Source organism: Idiotropiscis lumnitzeri, chromosome 5 (assembly GCF_059441095.1).
Source record: "Idiotropiscis lumnitzeri isolate Australia: NSW breed Sydney's pygmy pipehorse chromosome 5, RoL_Ilum_1.0, whole genome shotgun sequence".
In the NCBI taxonomy this organism is placed as follows: domain Eukaryota; kingdom Metazoa; phylum Chordata; class Actinopteri; order Syngnathiformes; family Syngnathidae; genus Idiotropiscis; species Idiotropiscis lumnitzeri.
The window spans coordinates 7157906-7175899 of NC_142395.1; the positions used below are offsets into that span (position 1 = coordinate 7157906).

A 17994-nucleotide genomic window follows, 5' to 3' on the forward strand; every position below is an offset into this window, starting at 1 on the left:
TTAAATACTATAATTACTTGTTTTCCTTTTGGATTGGATTTGTTATGAAATGAGTTACTTTAAAGTAAAAAAAAAAAAAAAGACAAATGTATAAATTCGATTTAAGGTTTCCTTGTTTAAAGAAACGATGCATTGGAGTTTAGGAGGGCCGATGCTACCCCCTTTGGGGGTCCTTAAGATGAGTTTTAGTGGCGGACAGAGAGGGTGCTTGCCTAGCGCAATTCAAATTCATGTTTTGTTTCTCTCTTATGCCTACAGACAGCAGCGGTCCATCCAGTACAGTATCCAGCGCCGGACCATCTTCTCCCACTACGGCCGACACCTCCCCTCGTTTCAGTTTCAGTGATAAGATCTCTCTCACTCCACAGAGTAGTGAGGAAACCCATTCCTCTCAAAACCTCCCTCCACAGCCAGCCCCTCCACTGGCATCACAAGTTCTTGATGCAAATTTCTCTGCTCTTTCAAACCCCTCTGAAATACCACAAACTCCAAATAACTCACCAAAGGATGATAGTGAGCAATGCAACATTACTGATAGCCCATCTGATGATCCCGAACACACACAGGAAGGCCAAGAGAGTTGTTCAGCCGCGGACCTTTCCAGTAGTGGAGTTCTCGACGTTGGTTTGAGGCCACTCTGCTCCCCACTAGCTGAGCTCTCACTAGGTCGGATGGAAGGCTTCTGTCTCCCGAGCTCGCTGCCTGTGCTGCTGGAGCTCAGAGAAAGCAGCAGCGAAGCGGGTTCCAGCACCCAGACGCCTCTGTCTCCTGAAGGACACGACGAGTTCTTCGACACCCAGGAGTCGGTGGACTTGTGGATGGACAGTCCCGAGAGTCCTCCGGAGTCTGAGACGCTTCTTGAGGTCAAGGCTGATTCCCCAGCAGAACCATGATGCCACAAAGATGAACAAGAAACTACCACAGGCGTCAGTTGAATTATTCAGCTCGTACGTCTCGTCATATTGAGCTCAATACTGGGTCTCGCTTCGGTCCTGTGATTTGGTGTTTTCTTGTCAATGCTGTTCATTACCTGGAACGACATGCTGACAAGAGCCCAATCTAACAAACCACTGATCGAGTCCAACGGAGATGTTTTTAACAACACCATTATCTATAGACAGGTATATCAATGTTTCATTATGTTTTTCTGTAAATCACAGTCAACTTGTTAATGGTTGGAAGCTGGTGCGTTTATATACAAACACTGACAATACAACAACTTTGCCATCACGCTTGTACAGTGGCACCTTGACTTGCGAGTGCACCAACTTAGCTCCATTTGGTCAATTATGTATATATATGTATTTGTTTTGTTAGCCAAAATTTGAGGTCTGTCCGTCCTGCATGTCGCAATAAAATTGGAGATACAAGTTAAAGGGACAGTATGTGGAATGTGTTGATTCTTCAAAGTTCATTCATGTTAAAAGCCCACTCTTAATATATTATGTATTTATATGAAAAATATTTTCACATCACATCACTCGATCCCAAATTTGCTGGATCAATGACTACAGCATGTTTAATGAATGCTCTTATTTTGTCACTTGAGTGATTACAAGAAGTCATTTATGATGATATTTTGCTTGCACCTTGGTGGCAGGCTTGCAAAGTGTGGTCTCTCTAAGGCACCGTATTACCCATGTTTCAAAATGCACACGCTTCAAACTTAGGTTGTTGCATTCTATTAGTTGGCCACTAAATGGCATTAAATTCTACTCACTGTCCCTTTAAGTTACAAGCTCAATCATGGAACAAATTCGATTCATAATTGAGTATACCATTGTACCTATCTGATTATTTTTTTTTCTAAATCTTGATTTTCATTCATCACTATTACAGTTCATCCCAAATGGTTTTGTACAGACAGCTAAGAATAAGTCTAACCTGTTACACTTCATGTTGCATTTCAGGTCATATGTGCTAGCCCTTCCTATAATCAAAACTGACATCGGCGCCTAATCAATCGCCCGCCTCACCTCACCTGTTGTCGCTTGTCCAGTGCTGCTTCGACAGTTTGTACTATAAAGTGAAGATGTGTGTACAGTACTGCTAACTGCCAAAGTCCTTAATGCCTTTCAAGTTTCTTGTTAGAGGAGAAATATTTATTTTGACAAAGCATCTTGGGGAGAAGGATATTTTCAATAATGGTTGTGTTGTTAGTTGTTAAACCACACCCTTGTTAGGGCAACTTAAAACAAATCTATACTCAAAGGTTACATTTTATTTTGAAGGTGCTTTTATTGTGGTAAGCACTTATGTAGCAGGCATGCCGAGACTGACTGCACACATGCTCAGAAGCTCTTCTGGTTGATTAAGAGGATGTGATGCTTCTCTACAATCAAATATTGCGAGATGGCCCACGTGAGCTGTTGAAATTGTACAATCATTCTGTCCGTGTGCACTGATATAATAACGACGCCGTTCATTGTTTGTGTGCTGCTTTTTTGCTTTGGTGCAGGAGGTTGCTTTTATGTTTTTCCTTCGTTAACACTGTTGAAATCTTTCCCCTCCCTTGTACATGTATGTATCAAGGAAAATAATTATGATGATTTTAATAAATGTCATAAGTCTTTGTTCATCAGAGAAAAAATATTTCAATATGAGCAATGTGGTCTTCCAATAAACTGGTTCCTTGAAGCAGATGTTTTTTTTAATGGAATGTTTATTGCTTGTGATTTATATTTTTTCACAGCAAACATTCAATTCTTTCTCAATTCAAAACTGTCCCCACTTCTTTTACAAAGTGTAAAAACAGTAATTCATTTACAAATTGTCATGTTGTCAGCAAGAATAAAAGAAAATTTGAGACATTTTTCTCCAGTAAATGTTTTATTTGTCTGCATCGCACTTTTCCCTTTAGACAATAGCTATCTTCTTTTTTTTTTTTACTTGTATACATTTGAAGAATAAAACTGAATATTGCACTCAAAACAGGTGACCGGGGGGCGGCAAATGAGAGCAGAAAGAAGAAATCAATCCCACAGCTTTCTTCGCCGTACAACATACCCATTTCACATAACAGCACGTCCTAATCTCAAATGTAAAACAGCACTTTTCGTTTCAAGTTATTTTCTCATCTGCTCTTGAAATTTGTGAGAACTTAGAGGGAACACATGCACGTACAGGCGTTGCTCAGTGGAGGACGGCAGGACTTAAATCACATTTGGAGAAAATGCAGCAGTCATATGTGGACGTCTGAATGATAGGTAGTAAAGTCATATCTCTCAAGTCTCATACGCAAGTAGTAGATCGTTGTTACCAGTCTGTACGATATATAGAAGTATTACGGATACAGATTATATTGCCCATCCGGGCTGCACGGTGTAAACGGACAAACAGCATTTTAAACTTAGCTCATCTTGAAAAGGTTTCCTGTCACCCAGAAAGGAATAAATGTATCTTTAAATGATGCATACTTAGTTTATTGAAAAGTGCCCTTCATGACTTTGAGATGTGCTGCTGGCCACAGTAAACCGTTAGATGTGCGGTGAAAAAGGCAACCAGGAAATCCTCCACAGAGAACATAAAGGTAATCTGCATCATCACATTCAAATCAACTAAAGCTGTTGCCTGCAGCTTGTTTCGTGTTAAGAAGGAAAGCCATTCTCTTTATGAGCATGCAACCTGTTGTTCATACATCACAATAGGAAATAGATTCATCTGTAAAGACTTGCGGATTTAAAAATGTTGACCCTGGTGATTAGTTTTGGTCCTGTAATTTGTTGGATGATTCATTTGGTTTCTGGTTGGTATTGATTTGTTTTTCAAAATGCATGGAAATAACACAAATTGTACAATATCAAACTAAAACACTCAAAGAACCATTATTAAAATCACTAAAATGTCTATTGATATAGGAAATATCCAGTTTAACAAAGCAATTCTAAAATCGCAAGACAATTAAAAAAAAGTTTGAAAAGAAATTCAATAACAATTTTGCACATTGACAGTATGTCATCTTGACACTACATGAAAAGAAAATATGAAGAGAAAGATGTGGTTTGGGACATCATTATTATTTTTTTGGTCAGGAAATACATTTTTATTGAAGTTTTCCAAGTGAGAATCCTCAGTCTATCCTCTCAGTTATGACATTTGACAACATTTTCCCTTGTCACTCAAACTGTCACTGCTAATGTGCCTTATTTAAAGATTTGCCACTGAAATAGACATCGTCAGGATCTGTTGCTGACCTTCATCAGATGTGTAAGTTGCTCATGAGGCACTTGCGTTGTGCTCTAGGAAACGGGGCAGTTGACCTTGGAATGTCATTCTAACGGCACATAACGGCAGATGTAGACTGTCAATTAGAATATTACATGAACTGGATTTTGTTAACTTTCGACCGCAGCACTTTAACTTTGGACCGTGGAAGTTCTGAGAGCGATATTTCCAACGTCCATGCAGTGTGGCCCGATGGATGTGGGAAGCAGAACCTTTAGAATTCCACAGCATCCCAATTTTACGTTGCCACTGTCCCAATTTTTTGGCCCAAGTTAGATGCAAAATTAGTGTGTGAACAAAAAAAAAATCGAAGAATATCATGTCGGAATGATTGAGTTAAAACCCATTAAAAATGATTTTCAAACCACTGCATTTTCATTGTAATCAAATAGGATATATTTCTTTGACCTTTGTACACTGGTTGTTATTTGTGCTTTCTTTTTTTTTTTAACTGGCAGCTTGTGGAAATCAGTGACGGAAACACTGATTTGATGCTTTAGAATGCGGTCTACTTGCAAAACATGAATCTTTGCTTTTTGTGCACTCTCCTCACGGACAAAACTCACAAGAACTTTTGAGACCAGCTCGTCAAATCCTCTTTCACTATGCAACTGTTCATGTACACACTTCCACCCTTGCAATCCAGCACGTCAGGACTAAAAGGCACATATGTCTCACCTCTAACACTAATCACAGCAGCCCACATCTTGTCCAGTGTGCAACACAACCTCTCTATTGTTGGACATTCTTCATCCAGCTTTGGAAAATGATCCCAAAGATGCAGCAGCTAATATGAGGTTTAACATCTTCCTTCAAAAGCACTTCATTAGAAAAAGACAGAATGTCAAGGGTTGGTCAACCATTTCTATTGACTGCACTTCTATTGAGTTTTCCGCAACAGCATATCAACTACATTTAAACAGAAAACAGACCTCAAAGACAAAAGGGGAAAAATGCTGAGAAAGTCTGGTAACATCCACATCAATTCTAAATGTAACAGGTTATTTTCGTCATAGAATTAGTTCACAACCATGGAAGTTTGAATCAAATCTGTCCTATGCTACAGCAAATATATTGGAAAGACACTGAAAGGACACTGTGGCCTCTACTTTAATATTCTCTAATTCACAATGTCAACTGGAGGTACAAATTTCAAACACTGCAACGTCATCAAATTTAATCATCATTTTCTACCAGCACAATATTTCAATCTGATCAGCTACACTGCAAAACAGAGATATTGGAGATCACGGAAATTAGTATTGGCCTCAAGTGTACTTAGATTGATAACGTTTGAAAGATTAGCGACAAAATAATTCTTTGCAGAAACTGCTTTTTTGCCGATTCTAGTCTTTCAAAATGAGCGTAAAGACACTGACATCGACTGTGTCTCAAACAGATTGCTGTGACTACCAACAACAACCTTAAGAAGTGATTGAAACAAAATGAATGCAATGAAATTAAATGTCGTTGCGTATTTCAGTAAAGTTACCACAAAAGGGACAAAAACACGTTAATTATGCTCGAGAGACGAGTTATTCAAAAAGTATGGAGGCCAGCCCTAGAACTCAATTTTGCAGGCGGGGAAAGATTCATCCTGCATGACGACAGTGCTGCTGGAGGCCAGGACCATGATGTTGAGCTCCTGCTGACGCTCATGGGTCTGCTGGTACCACTCGCGAGTTACTTCTGTGTCATGAGTCGGAATCAGCGTCACCTGAACAAAACAAAAAAAACATCTGGAGATTTCCCTGATGCGGACAAAACCAAAATGATCTTAACTTCAAAACAAGCAGGGCGACCGAGATACTGAACCGATCAAATGAGTCAAAAATAAAAAAAATTCAGAGGCATAACCTCTAATTTTGAAGATGGATCAAATACAATGAAATGAGCAATGATATTAGCAATGATCCTAAACCTTGTAAAATCACATATAAAGGTATGAAAGACTTTACACAAATTAGATGGATATGAAAAATTGGAGGAAGTGATGAGAGTAAATAGCGATACAAGCAGGGGTGCACATAAAACATGGGCGTGGTTCTCAGATGAGCACCAGAAGTTTGTTGTTTGGTGCTCATTCTTTTTCTCAATCCACCGACCTTATGGATGAACGGCACATCTGGGCAAAGTCCAAGTACACATCCAGCCACATTCTCTGCAGCCTTTTGGAAGTCAAACTCAAAGGATAAGTATGCGCTGCTTTTATTTTGATGAGTATGTTTTGTCACGAGTGCAGGGGAACAAGAGCAGCACCTTGGTTTGAGTGTTGCCAACTTCAATTTATTGTCGCTTCATCAGTGACTTCTCTGACCTTTCTGGCAACTTTTTTTTTTTTTTTTTTAGTATGAATAGTGCTAAACAGCAACCGTGGTGCTCATTTTATCATTAATCTTATTACCTTTGGTAGTCATCAGAACAGATATGTAGCGGTGTGTGCTCATGTCAGCGTACTTTAAAAATATAGAAAAAAATATGTCGACATTTTTTGTGTGTGTGAATGTTTATTAAATAGTGATTTGTTGTTAACACACGTCATTTTGAGTTGATTAAAATTGTTTTCACCAGTTTTGAATTGTAATTTTCTAATTAGAGCAAGTTATACAAGGGCTACACGTACACAAAAGGATTTATATGAGAAGGAGGAAATGTGGAAGTGAGCAGAGGTATCACGGCGAGGACGCATGGCAAAAATGCACCAGTTGGGATATTTCTAAAGACTGAAGTGGGAATGAGTAGTTTTTCACATTTATTTGGATGATTTTTTTCGAATGGGTTAGGTTTTTATGTTTTGTCTATTTTTTTTTGTATGTGCTATTGTTACTCATTTCGCTATCTTAATGCGACCGAGACAAATACCATAGTGACATGCGTCAACTGCATTTTGTTCCCCATCTGTGCGGCCTGATATGACCCGGTTCAAAGTGGCTTGTGGACTGGTCCTGGACCGCAGCCCAGTGATTGGGGACCTCTGCTGTTGATGACTTTGTGATCTTTGATTCTGAAGCCAACCCGAGGACACAATTGTTGTGATGCTAACTTGACTTGGACTTTTCGACTGTGGGAACCGAGATGCAATTACAGATGGCCGCAATATGCTTAGAATGCAAATGCACACAAAGGCTGCCGAATTTGGTGAGCACATGACTATTTTCAGCACGTATGCCCACTTGCGCATGGCTTATGTGCACCTCTGGATAAAGTCCCACGAAAGACAAAACAATGCAGTACTGAAAGTTTACCTGAAGATTTGACCCCCACTGAGCTTTGCCATCCAGCAGCGCATCGAGAACTGCTCGGCTTGGTTCACCACTTGCACAATCATTCCCGCTCACCACATAGTATGCGGAGCGAATACGTTTGAAAAATTCTTGATCTATATTCTTGGCGCTGCAGTGGTTGGGAATGTAGGCCATGTCAACATAAATCGGAGCTGGCAAAGCAGCCTTTTGAGTGCCTGCCAGGTCACAAGAAAGGAAAAGGTAACACATTTTCTATAAATCTAAAATCATCAAAAGTGTTGACTTTTCTGGAGCATGCAAAATAATTAGCTTACCCGAACTGCTCTTGCTACCACCATTAGTCATCACCTTGCCAGGGTTGTAGCTTGACCTTGAAAGATCATCTTCCTTAGAGCCCTGTCCATCCGACAAGCGAGACATGCGGGAACTCTTGTCTGCTTCCTTCTTTTTCGCACTGTGAGGAGATGATGTCTGTTTGACAGGCAAGGGAGACCGCTTGCGCCTGGCTGGGGATGCTGATTTCGTTTTCCCAGAAGGTTTCTTCAGGCCTTTAGGTTTAGGCTCTTTTTTAACTGTGGCATTTCCCAAAGAGTCAGGATCCACCATGCACACATCAGGGTGAGGAGGGTGGGGGTAAGGGTCCTTTTGCGGTGCGGGAACTGGATCGTGGCTCTTCCAGGAGGCAGAGTGACGACTACCTTCTCCTGTGGCAGATATTTTGTCGATGGGCATATAGTCTGCATCCTCATCTGAGTCCATGTTGGCTTCGCCAGTGACTGACGGGTACTCTTCTGTGCCTGGAGGCACTTCAGAGTCTGATTGAGAGGCGAGAGACTCGCTTATAGAAGTCGGTGGTGTTTCCTCTGTTGCGAGACCCAACGGTGCTGGCATGCCGACGGCTTGATTGAAAGAGCTGCTGTGGGTCTGATGATGGTGGGGCTGCTTGTAAGCCCTTTGCTTAACTGACATGTCATGTCCATCTCCCTCCTGAGACTGGTCACTTTGCTGTCCTTGATCGTGCTCGTCATCTTCGTCACTACATAACTGCTGCATTGATGGGTTGATAAATGAAGGTGAAAGGTCAGTTTTACGCTGCTTGTACTCAGAGGATGAATATCCGGGAGAGGTATGGCCTGTATATGGAGAGGCTGCTCCTTTGAGTACTTTACCAGCAATATCTTGATCACTGTCATCATCATCCTCATCATCCTCCTCCTCATCATCATCATCCTGCTCTTGTTGGCTACACTCTTCAGCATAGAAGGACGAGTGAAATGGTTGATTCGTCGATGAGAGAGAAAGCGGCCGCGCTGGGTGCTCGGGCTCCATTTCACACTCCTCCTCAAACTCATCGTCATGACGATAATGGGGAGGAGAGTCACCAGGCATCCTCCCTATCTGAGGCTTGGACATTTCCCATTCATAGGAGCCCCTGTAGCCTTCTACACTCTCTCGGGATTCCATCCTAGCTGTGCCTGTAGCTGCAGACCCAGCAAGGAGCGTTGAGCTTGAGCTGACTTCTGTTGTTCCATTAGTTGTGTCCGGCTTGCTGGCTTGAAGCGGTGAGGACATATAGGAGCCCAGAACATCAGGGAGCGCACTGCTTGTCGTTTTAGCTTCAGCTGACAAAACAGGTTTGTCACACAATGTCAAGGTACCCGTGAGCCCACTGGAGAGTGATGTTCGAGTCATTTCCTGCATATAATCGTCCTCATTCTCCTCTTCGCTGCTGTCAGTCTCCTCAAAGTAATGCTTCCCTTCAGCGTCCGGCCGTGGTGACGACGTGACACCGAACAGTGCAGCACTGGATGCCTCTTTTGAGAGTGCTGTTTCTTGACCGGACATGTTTGCTGCATCCCCAAAGCCCTTTGCAGAGTCCAGAGCTGACACCTCAGACCACTCCGGCTTATAGAAGCAGTCTGACTGAGGGTGTTTATCCATAAGATTGCAGATAGAAGATGTGTGTTCCTTTTTGTCTTCAGCAGTGGATGAATGTGAAGGCAAGGTGAAGGGTGAAAAGTGGGCTAAGCTAGAAGTGGACTCCACTGCGGTTGGACGAGTTACCTGTTTCTCAGACACTTCAAGATAATCATCTCTGGTGCCTGTTAAAGTGGAGAAGCTAGAGTCTATAACCAGGGAGTGTTCTTCTTTAAAGGAGGAGTACTCAAACAGTGGCTCAGCTGAGGCAGGTGTCTCCAGCTCTTCTCCAAGTTGACGGCTTGTAGAAAAGGAGCCTGAAGTAGAGGAGGAGTAGCTATAAGCAGAGGAAGAGGAGTACCCAGGGGCAGCAGCGCTTGTGTACTGAAAGCTTGTGTCTGGAGATTTCTTGCTTAGCTGATTTGGGGACTGAGTTTTGTCAAAATCCAGATCATCTCCTTCATTCTGGTAGAAATTTCTCTCTGATAACTTCAAGGTAATATCCTCTTTATTTTGGTCTTTGGTCGGACTTGGTAAAAATGATTTCTTCTGTTCCCATCCATCTGGGTGTAACTCTGAGGGGTAGCCAGAGAAACCTGTTGACCCCTTTGATTTTCCACTCAAGAACGTGGAGTCAGCCATGTCTTCATCTGCTACCACTGTGAGTGAGCTAGAGGGGTTTTCGTTCCCACCTGACTGCCCCTGGCTAGTCAAGCCATATCCAGTCATGGAAACCATAAATTCAGGCTTATTTGAGCTAAACATTTCACTTGCAGGACATTTTACTTCCTTTTCAGACTTCTCTTTGGCACCTTTCTCCATATCAGAATCAACAACACTTTTATCGTCCTCATCTTCTTCATCTTCCTGCTCTTCATCTTCATCAACAACCTCATCGCTATCATAATATTCCTCATCCCTGGCTGTCAGGTTTCGCATATCAATCCCCAAACATGAGCCTTGATTGTTATCATCAGGTCCAGCAACTTTGGACGCTGTCAATGGGGAAAAGGTGGGTGGTTTTGGGACCTCAGGTTGCACTGGAAAAGACAAGGGGTTATTTTCCGGTGATAAAAATGTAGAAGAGGCTTCAGGCCTATCTGCCACGGAAGGAAATTGACTTCCTCTGTATTCAAATGACTCGGGTTTTTGGGCCTCTTTGACCACTGATTGAAGAGCTGAAGTGTTCTGGGAGTCATCCCATGATTGAGTGGAAGGTTCTTTTCCAAACGAGACTGTAAATTCATCTTTCCCTGACATGTTGTTCCTTGCTGTGGCAGGGTATTGTGGCAAACCCATTTCATCTCTTGAAATGTCTTTCTCCACCTTATCTAAGGACTCCTGATGAAATGAATCAGATTCCACGGAACTTGGTTTGCTATCATAAATGTCACTGTACGAGAATGTCTTGCCGTGCACATAAGGTGTGTCTTGTCTTATATAGATGGCTTTTTCTTTGGTCTCCTTCTCTGGGAAATCACTGATACTAAATTGAACACTTTTCTCAGGCCCTCTTGAAGACATATCTGTAATTTCAACAGTTTCTTGACACTTTTCAGATTTGCTTGGACCTGTTGGAGAGAACCTTGATTCTAATCCAGTTGGGAAAGGATCAGTTTCATCCTCATCCAGGTAGCTAATATCAGGTTTAGATTTCTCATCTGCACTTGGGGACTTTTCTACAGTTTCAATGTCTGTTTTTACCTTGGAAGTCTTTGCCTCATTTGTTAGGTCATCATCCAGGAAGCATCCTTCTTTTGCCTCCATAAGTTTAGCCTTAACAGCTGGCTGAAGATCCTTTTTCATGTAGTCGTCATCTTCATCCACACTGTCTTCTTCGGATTCTTCTGATGTTTCTAATGTTGTTTTCTCACCTGGCATTCCAATGAAGGATGTATTATCAGAAATAGTGACTGACTTCTCTACTTTGTGAGTGTCACATTTCAAATCAGTCACTGCTGCCTGCTCTTCTGTCTTTAAGGGCTTTTCATCTGCTGGAGAGTAGCCACTGCTCGTCGGCACAGACTGTGTGGGTGAAGCCAGTTTCATAGTGCTGTCATCTGGACTTGGACATCTGTCGTCACTGTCTTGCCTTAAATGGGACTCCAAACCAGTGACAAGAGGTAGCGTTGGTGATGCCGGTTCTAATCCAGTGCTGATCACGAATTCATCTGTATTAAATGGAGACATGTTTTCATTGACAACCTGACTGGAAGACTGCTGCTTGTCAGAAAAGACAGCAGAAATAGCAGGAAAGGTCGAGTTCTCTTTCTCCCTAATCAGCATGGATGCTGCATGTTCGTAGCCTTCTTGGAGTTTTCCCAATGGGATGTCAACATTTGGAGTCTGATCCTCATCCTCATCGTCCTCATCCTCATCTTCCTCATGAGCAGCATTGCCCTTGGAATCACTCTCCATCTCATGGATGTTGGGTTGGTATTCATCAGAGGATGGAGACTTAAAACATTTGTCGTCTTCCAGAGAGGAGGTGGGTGAAATGGTACCTGCAGAATGGAGATAGTCCTTTCCTTGGGGGCCTTCTATAAGAGACGGTGCATTGTTGATGGTATCAAGAAAGAGGGCGTTCCTTCCAACTTCCTCAGTCTGAGGGGCTGTAACAGATGCTATGGACTGATCTTCAGCAACAGATGTGGCAAATGAAGACATCTTGTCATATTCTGTTATGGATGTGGCCGACGATATGTGTTCCTCCTCTGCAAGAGGAGCTGTAATAAGAGCAGGGTAAGATGGAATCTCAGACTCTTGACCCCCAATGAGGGCTTTGGGTTTGACATCTACAACATCAGACACAGCAGCAGAGCTTTTCATCTCTTTCAGACACTGTATTGAGTCAAAGGTTCGAGGGACATCAGAAACTGAGACGCCATAAGATCCTACACTATATCGTAACTGTGGCATTCTCTCTTCTGTATCATCATGGATCTCCTCATCAGAGATGGTTTGTTCGGTCTCTGAGTAAGCAGGGATGGTTTCATCTTGGATAAAGGAGAACTGCTCTGAGGCCGATGCTGCAACACCTTGTCCAGGCAGTGATGCACTAGTCAGTTGTGCAGTTGGTTTGTTTTCCAATTCTTTGCCAGTGCTCTCTTTTTTTAGCTCCTGTGTCTTATACTTGATAAATGCATGATCTTCCGTTCCTTCAAGCTCAGCTTTTTCAATCACATCGTCATCATCCTCTGAGCTATCACTCTTCTTTGCTGAGTCGTTTAGGTCATCCTTTGCAGAAGATTTGCCATGATCCTCAAGTGTCTTGTCTTCATATTTGTTGTAAATACCACTGTTTGAATCTGTCTTTTTATTCTCTTCTGAAGTTTTCTTGTCTGTACTATGTTCATCTGCTTTCTCAAGGAACTTGGTCATGGTAACTGTCTCTGTATTTGTACAAAAGGATGACATTTTGTCTTCAGGAGAAGATGACTTGGAAACGTTAGTATCTTGGTGAAGTGACACCTCAGATATCTGGGTCGCCTCTGTCTTGGGTTTGGATAGCTCTTCTCTTTTCAGAGCCTCAAAGTCTTCAGTAAGGTCCTCTGGGGAAGATGCTATGGATCTGTCTGCAAGAGCTGCTGCTGCGACCTCTTCCTGGAGATTCTCTGGAATTTGCTTTTTAACATTTACATGCTCCTTACTGGTTGCATTTTTTTCTGTCTTTGTTTTAGTCTGAGTCTTAACTTTGTGCAAAGTTTTTCTCACTTCAGGGGTGAGTGGCTTCAGGTCAGGTTTCATAATTTTTCTCAATTCTGGCTTACTTTTATCCTTTTTTAGTTCTTTCTTTTCCTTCTCCTCTTTTCTTATATTTTCATCCTTTTTTACTTTGTCTTTCTTAATCTCCTTCTTCTCCTTGTCTTTCTTTTCATCCATTCGGGACAATTTGTCAATTTTGCCACTTTTCTCCTTAGATATTATTTTCTTCTCTAACTTTCCTCTAACAGGGGCAACCTCGCTATTTTTCTGTTGTTTGGTGGCCTTCAGACTTTGACTTCTCGTTTTTTTCTCCTCCTTCTTTTCCACTTTATTCTCTTTAGTAGTTTCACTCCTGGAATCTTCTTCCTGACCAACAACTTCTTTCTTGGCAATTTTTGAGTTTGGTTTCGGTGACATTTTGAGGCTCTCTTTGCTGTCAGTTTTTGATTTCATTTTAGTCTGTTTGATAATGGGCAGCGGTGAACCAGATAAGTCTTTTTGAGTAGCTACTGGGTATCTCAGAAAGTCAAGGTGTTTTAATTTCTCAAGGCCTTCAAAGATTTTATTCTGTGGCGCATTTCCAGGAAACAGCACCCTGACTATCTTTTCAGTAGGACGATGAGGAATCCAAACAATAAGGGCAGTGACTGATGTCAAATAGGGAACAGATATTTCTCCTTCTTTTCCGTTAGACATCAGAATGCCAGTCTTGGCTTTGCTGTTACCGGCCCATTTTTGCATAAGAAACTGCATCTCTTTGCTTTCCTTGACTGGGTTTAGCACGTACATGTCTAACTTTCCCACTCCAAGTTTATGAAAGAGTGTGATGGGTTCGATAGTGTTACTCACTACCCTGTGAAGCGGTTCAGGTGTGATCCCAAGTTTATTGAGGTACTGCAGTGTGAGAGATGCTTCCTCAATACTTCGTTTTACTTTTAGCGTGGACTCTGGCATCCGGAGCTTTTCGGGTACATTCAAAAATACAATCCCAAGCTCAGGGGATATTAGGTTCTTCAGTGACTCACCATTGCTGCTTGAACCAGATCCTTGGTTGCCTTCTTCCTCCTGCTCTGCAATCTTTCTCTGGAACAAGCCATTGATACCAGGAAGGTTGTCTGCCCCAATATGGGTGAGCAGAACAGAGTCAATCCTGTCAAGGTGGCGAACTAGTTTCCAGAAGCAAGACTTTCTGTCAGACCCACCATCCACCAGGATGTTGAACCCATTGACAGCAAACAAAGCAGAGTCTCCTCTTCCTCCCGGAAAGATGTAGCAGCAAGGTTTGGAAAGTTTCAGAAATCCTCCAGAAGTTGGGGGCTCTAGAAGTTCAAAGGGTGAGGGCACATCTACTGTCTCTGAGACATACTCTGCAAATGTTGTCACTCCTTCCATGTCAGGAAGGTGAGGGTTAGGGTTCAAGCGGTATTCCAGAATATTTTGAAACAGATGCTGCTCCTGGCTTTGACCCAGGGAGCTCCAGCCCCCGTTTCCTTGGCAGGAAACAGTAAGCCTTGATGGCTGCTCTGGAGATGCCCTAGAAAGGACTGCTACCACCTGTCCAGTGAGGCAAAATAAACTGTCTTAAAAAATACTCAATAATCACCACGACGTAAGAAGAAAAATTTCATATTGCACCTACTTCAGTGTTGGAGATTATATCAGAGAAGTGTTGCCAGGTGAAGACCCCACTTTGCAGAATAAGGTCACCTTCTTCGTCAGAATTCTGCCCACTCAGTATCAGCAATTTATTTCCGGCCAAGTCAGTGATCAGAGAATGGACCTGGGTAGAGTGCACAAGCATTTCACAATAACTTGTCTGAATTTAAACCACAAATATGGCATATCCATAAAACGAGGTACCACACCCCAAAGCAGCTGGCTCACACTTAAAAGTAAGAGAGACAAGAAGTGGAATTTAGCCCATAAACTATTTATCCACAAAACTGCCCGTATTTTGACCCAAGTCAAATCACGTTTGTACTCCGGCAACATTGCTCGCTGCCCAGTAAACACAGCATTTCATAAAATATCCTCCTCGCTTTCAAAGCTGTCAATGACCATCAGTATCTCATCATCCTCCTCCACGTAAAAAGACCGACCCGTTCTCTTAGGTCATCCTCCTCTGATTAACTTGTTCCCTCCTTAATGATGATGGTGATCGTACAGAAAAAGGAAAGATGATGCTTAGGAGGGGAGCGGCAGTTCGAAAGACCATCGTAAAACAAGCCATGATCGCATGGGAGACTTGGACCTAGAAGTTACAGAAAGCTGGAAAGAAGTGCTGACTTGCTCACTAGCTAACGTATATCAACTCGATTTATCCCCTCGTCCTTCAGTCACATGCATGCCAATTATTCTGCTAAACTAAATATTTGTTGCTTGTACTGTGTGTACAGATCATTCACCATAAAGATGTGGACAGAAATAACGTGGAGGGCAGGTTAGCAAGGAAAAAGCACAAAGACGGACGGGGATGGCGGCTGAGTAATTTTATGAATCATTACGCAGTGGTCAGGACGAGGACTGAGGAAGGACCGGCAAAGTAGGGTAAAGGTGCAATGAAAAGCCATTAGAGATACAATCAAAAAATGGATAAATAGGTTTGTTTGTTTTGTACCACTATGATTAACTTTGTGAATTTGGCTTTTATACAGTAGATGTGCATACATTTATTTATTCATTTTTTAAAAATGTATTTTAAACCCAAAATAAACAAATTGTTCATGAATTGTCAAGCTAAAATAATAATGGGGTTAGATATTGTAAATTTTAATAAAAAGAATTGCCCACCCCTGTTTTCTGGTGACCTTTGCGGGACACCCAAACTATTAAGACTATGCAAGCAGTGTACTCATCCTTGGCTGCTTCAGTAGAATGGGGGCATCTTGGGGTCTTGTTCAAAAGAGAGGGGAGGCTAGAGCGGGAGATAAACAGGCGTATTGGTGCAGTATCTGGAATGATGCTCCCTATTTACCGGTCGATCTACCCTCACCTGGTCACGAGCCGTGGGTGGTGCCCGAAAGATAAAGATCCCGTAGACAAGTGTCCGGAATTAATTGTTCAGGCTCTTTCCTTAGAGATAGGGTGATAAACTCTCTTACGAACTATCTTGCACAGGTATGGCTCACCTCTGAAGAAACCGCCTCTTCTGATGGGTTAACCAACGCCACTGTCTCAAGGATGTCACTCTGATATTGGAGAATCCTCTGGCCTGAAGTGAACACACAGAAAAAATTAAACATGGTGTAGAAAAAAATTCTAACTGGTGATAGTGAATAGTTGTAATTTTAAAGTAAATAGAAAACACTGTCGATCACCTAAATGGGTTGACAGTTGATCGTAACACTCAATGCCTTAAAAATCCCTCGGAAAGTTAATTGCACTTGGAAAAGCACCTCTTCAGACCAAAAACACGACTGCGGGAGAACAGCAGGCAGCCAATATAACGACTGTAACAATTTGAGAAGATTTAGGATAAAATGTATCACCAAGAAGCAAACTACCAAACACAAATGGTCTCACTTTGTGTGGTCTATTTGTGTTCAGAGCAAATATTAGTAATATTCTTCCATTAGGATTTTGTTATTGACAAAAAAATAATCTTTTTTTTTTCAGGTCAAGGTCTGGAGCCAAGCCTGGTGGTGGGCCTTAATGTCAAGTGTCTGGTGGGTGACCCTGCACCCATGGGCCCCAAGTGAGACCTGGATGGGCGTGATTGGGCGGATAGCATCCCCCCACAACCACGAAATCGGTACCGGAGCAGTGTTCTGTTAATGGAATTTGGTGCACATTACAGATAATCCCGAACGAACACCATGCTTTTAAACATGTACTCAGCGCCAGGACTCCCTTGGCCGCAGTTGAACGTTTTTTGGTGGTGCCAGTATTTCGGACACTCAGATAAAGAGAGGGGCGGAGTTGTCAACCAATCACCATCCAAAGGTGTGCTGGCTTACATGGTGGGGGAAGGTAGGGGACATCGAATCCGAGTGGGCCATGTTAAAAATACAAAAAGAGGTCAACTATATTGTATGTAGGGATTTTTTTCCATTAAATAATCGACAGGTGTTACAAATAATTGACAATAAAATTACATTTTGATTTTTCACTTTTGTATTTCAGTCTGAACCTTCTTGCATTTACTGAAGCAGTAGTAGTTGAATCATTACTTCTACTTTTACCAGAGTTTTTTTTTTTTTCACAATTCTATTTAAGTATAGCGTACGACTGTTCAAGTACTTTTGCCACCTTTGACAGTACAGAGATGAGCATTCTGTCCCAAGGACGAAACACTATGTTCTGTCTGGGACCCATTTTGGGAATGCAGGGCGAAGGACAAGAAGTTTTTTCAAAAGGACTGACTAAGCAAGAAGAGAAGTGGGTTTTTGTCCACTCCTGTTATTAATCGTCCCTAACCGAGTCAAGTATTGCGTGTATAGAATTAAAATATTTGCGCTAAAATATGCGGCTTCAACTGAGAATTCAGCATAAGTGTGGTGGCAAGCAGGTTGTCATTTTACAGGGGATTTTAATGAAAAATAATCATATTCAAGGATCAAAGAAAGCTTTGATTCAAAATATACTTTCATATTTCCCACCCCCCACATTAATTCCAAGATTTTACTCAAGTAAATATGTTACAAGCTTCATCGAAAATTTTAGTTGAAAAATGCGATTAACCGTTATCAATTATGGACAAGTTTGTGATAACATTTTAATCACTTGATAGCACTAAAAGCTAGATGGATCGATAGATAGATGGATGACAGCCAGAAAATAACAACATGACTCATACAATGACAAAGCAACATAGAAAGTATCCAAGAAATGATCTGGGCCGGGTTCCAAAATCGGTGTATGAGCATGGTATGGATAACAAAGCACAACCAAAATGGACAAATAG

The 17994-nt window shown here is 41.9% G+C and overlaps 2 protein-coding genes across 5 annotated transcripts in view; one reads left to right on the plus strand and one right to left on the minus strand.

Moving 5' to 3' along the window:
• ppip5k1a (diphosphoinositol pentakisphosphate kinase 1a) overlaps window positions 1–2812 on the plus strand; it is a 44378-nt gene extending 41566 nt beyond the window's left edge. For all 3 annotated transcript variants that reach the window (XM_088295266.1, XM_088295265.1, XM_088295267.1), the window contains one exon: window positions 259–2812. In XM_088295266.1, the coding sequence (XP_088151392.1) occupies window positions 259–893 (635 nt within the window). In that variant the 3' untranslated portion in view covers window positions 894–2812. The remainder of the gene's footprint in view (window positions 1–258) is intronic.
• The window catches only part of map1aa (microtubule-associated protein 1Aa), a 47560-nt gene continuing 32325 nt past the window's right edge, over window positions 2760–17994 (minus strand). Inside the window, exons 3-7 of one of the 2 annotated variants that reach the window (XM_088295263.1) lie at window positions 16220–16302; window positions 14731–14871; window positions 7784–14645; window positions 7470–7684; window positions 2760–5941 (exon numbers count right to left, since the gene is read on the minus strand). In XM_088295263.1, the coding sequence (XP_088151389.1) occupies window positions 5786–5941; window positions 7470–7684; window positions 7784–14645; window positions 14731–14871; window positions 16220–16302 (7457 nt within the window). In that variant the 3' untranslated portion in view covers window positions 2760–5785. The remainder of the gene's footprint in view (window positions 5942–7469; window positions 7685–7783; window positions 14646–14730; window positions 14872–16219; window positions 16303–17994) is intronic. The other variant, XM_088295264.1, reaches the window with a different exon arrangement.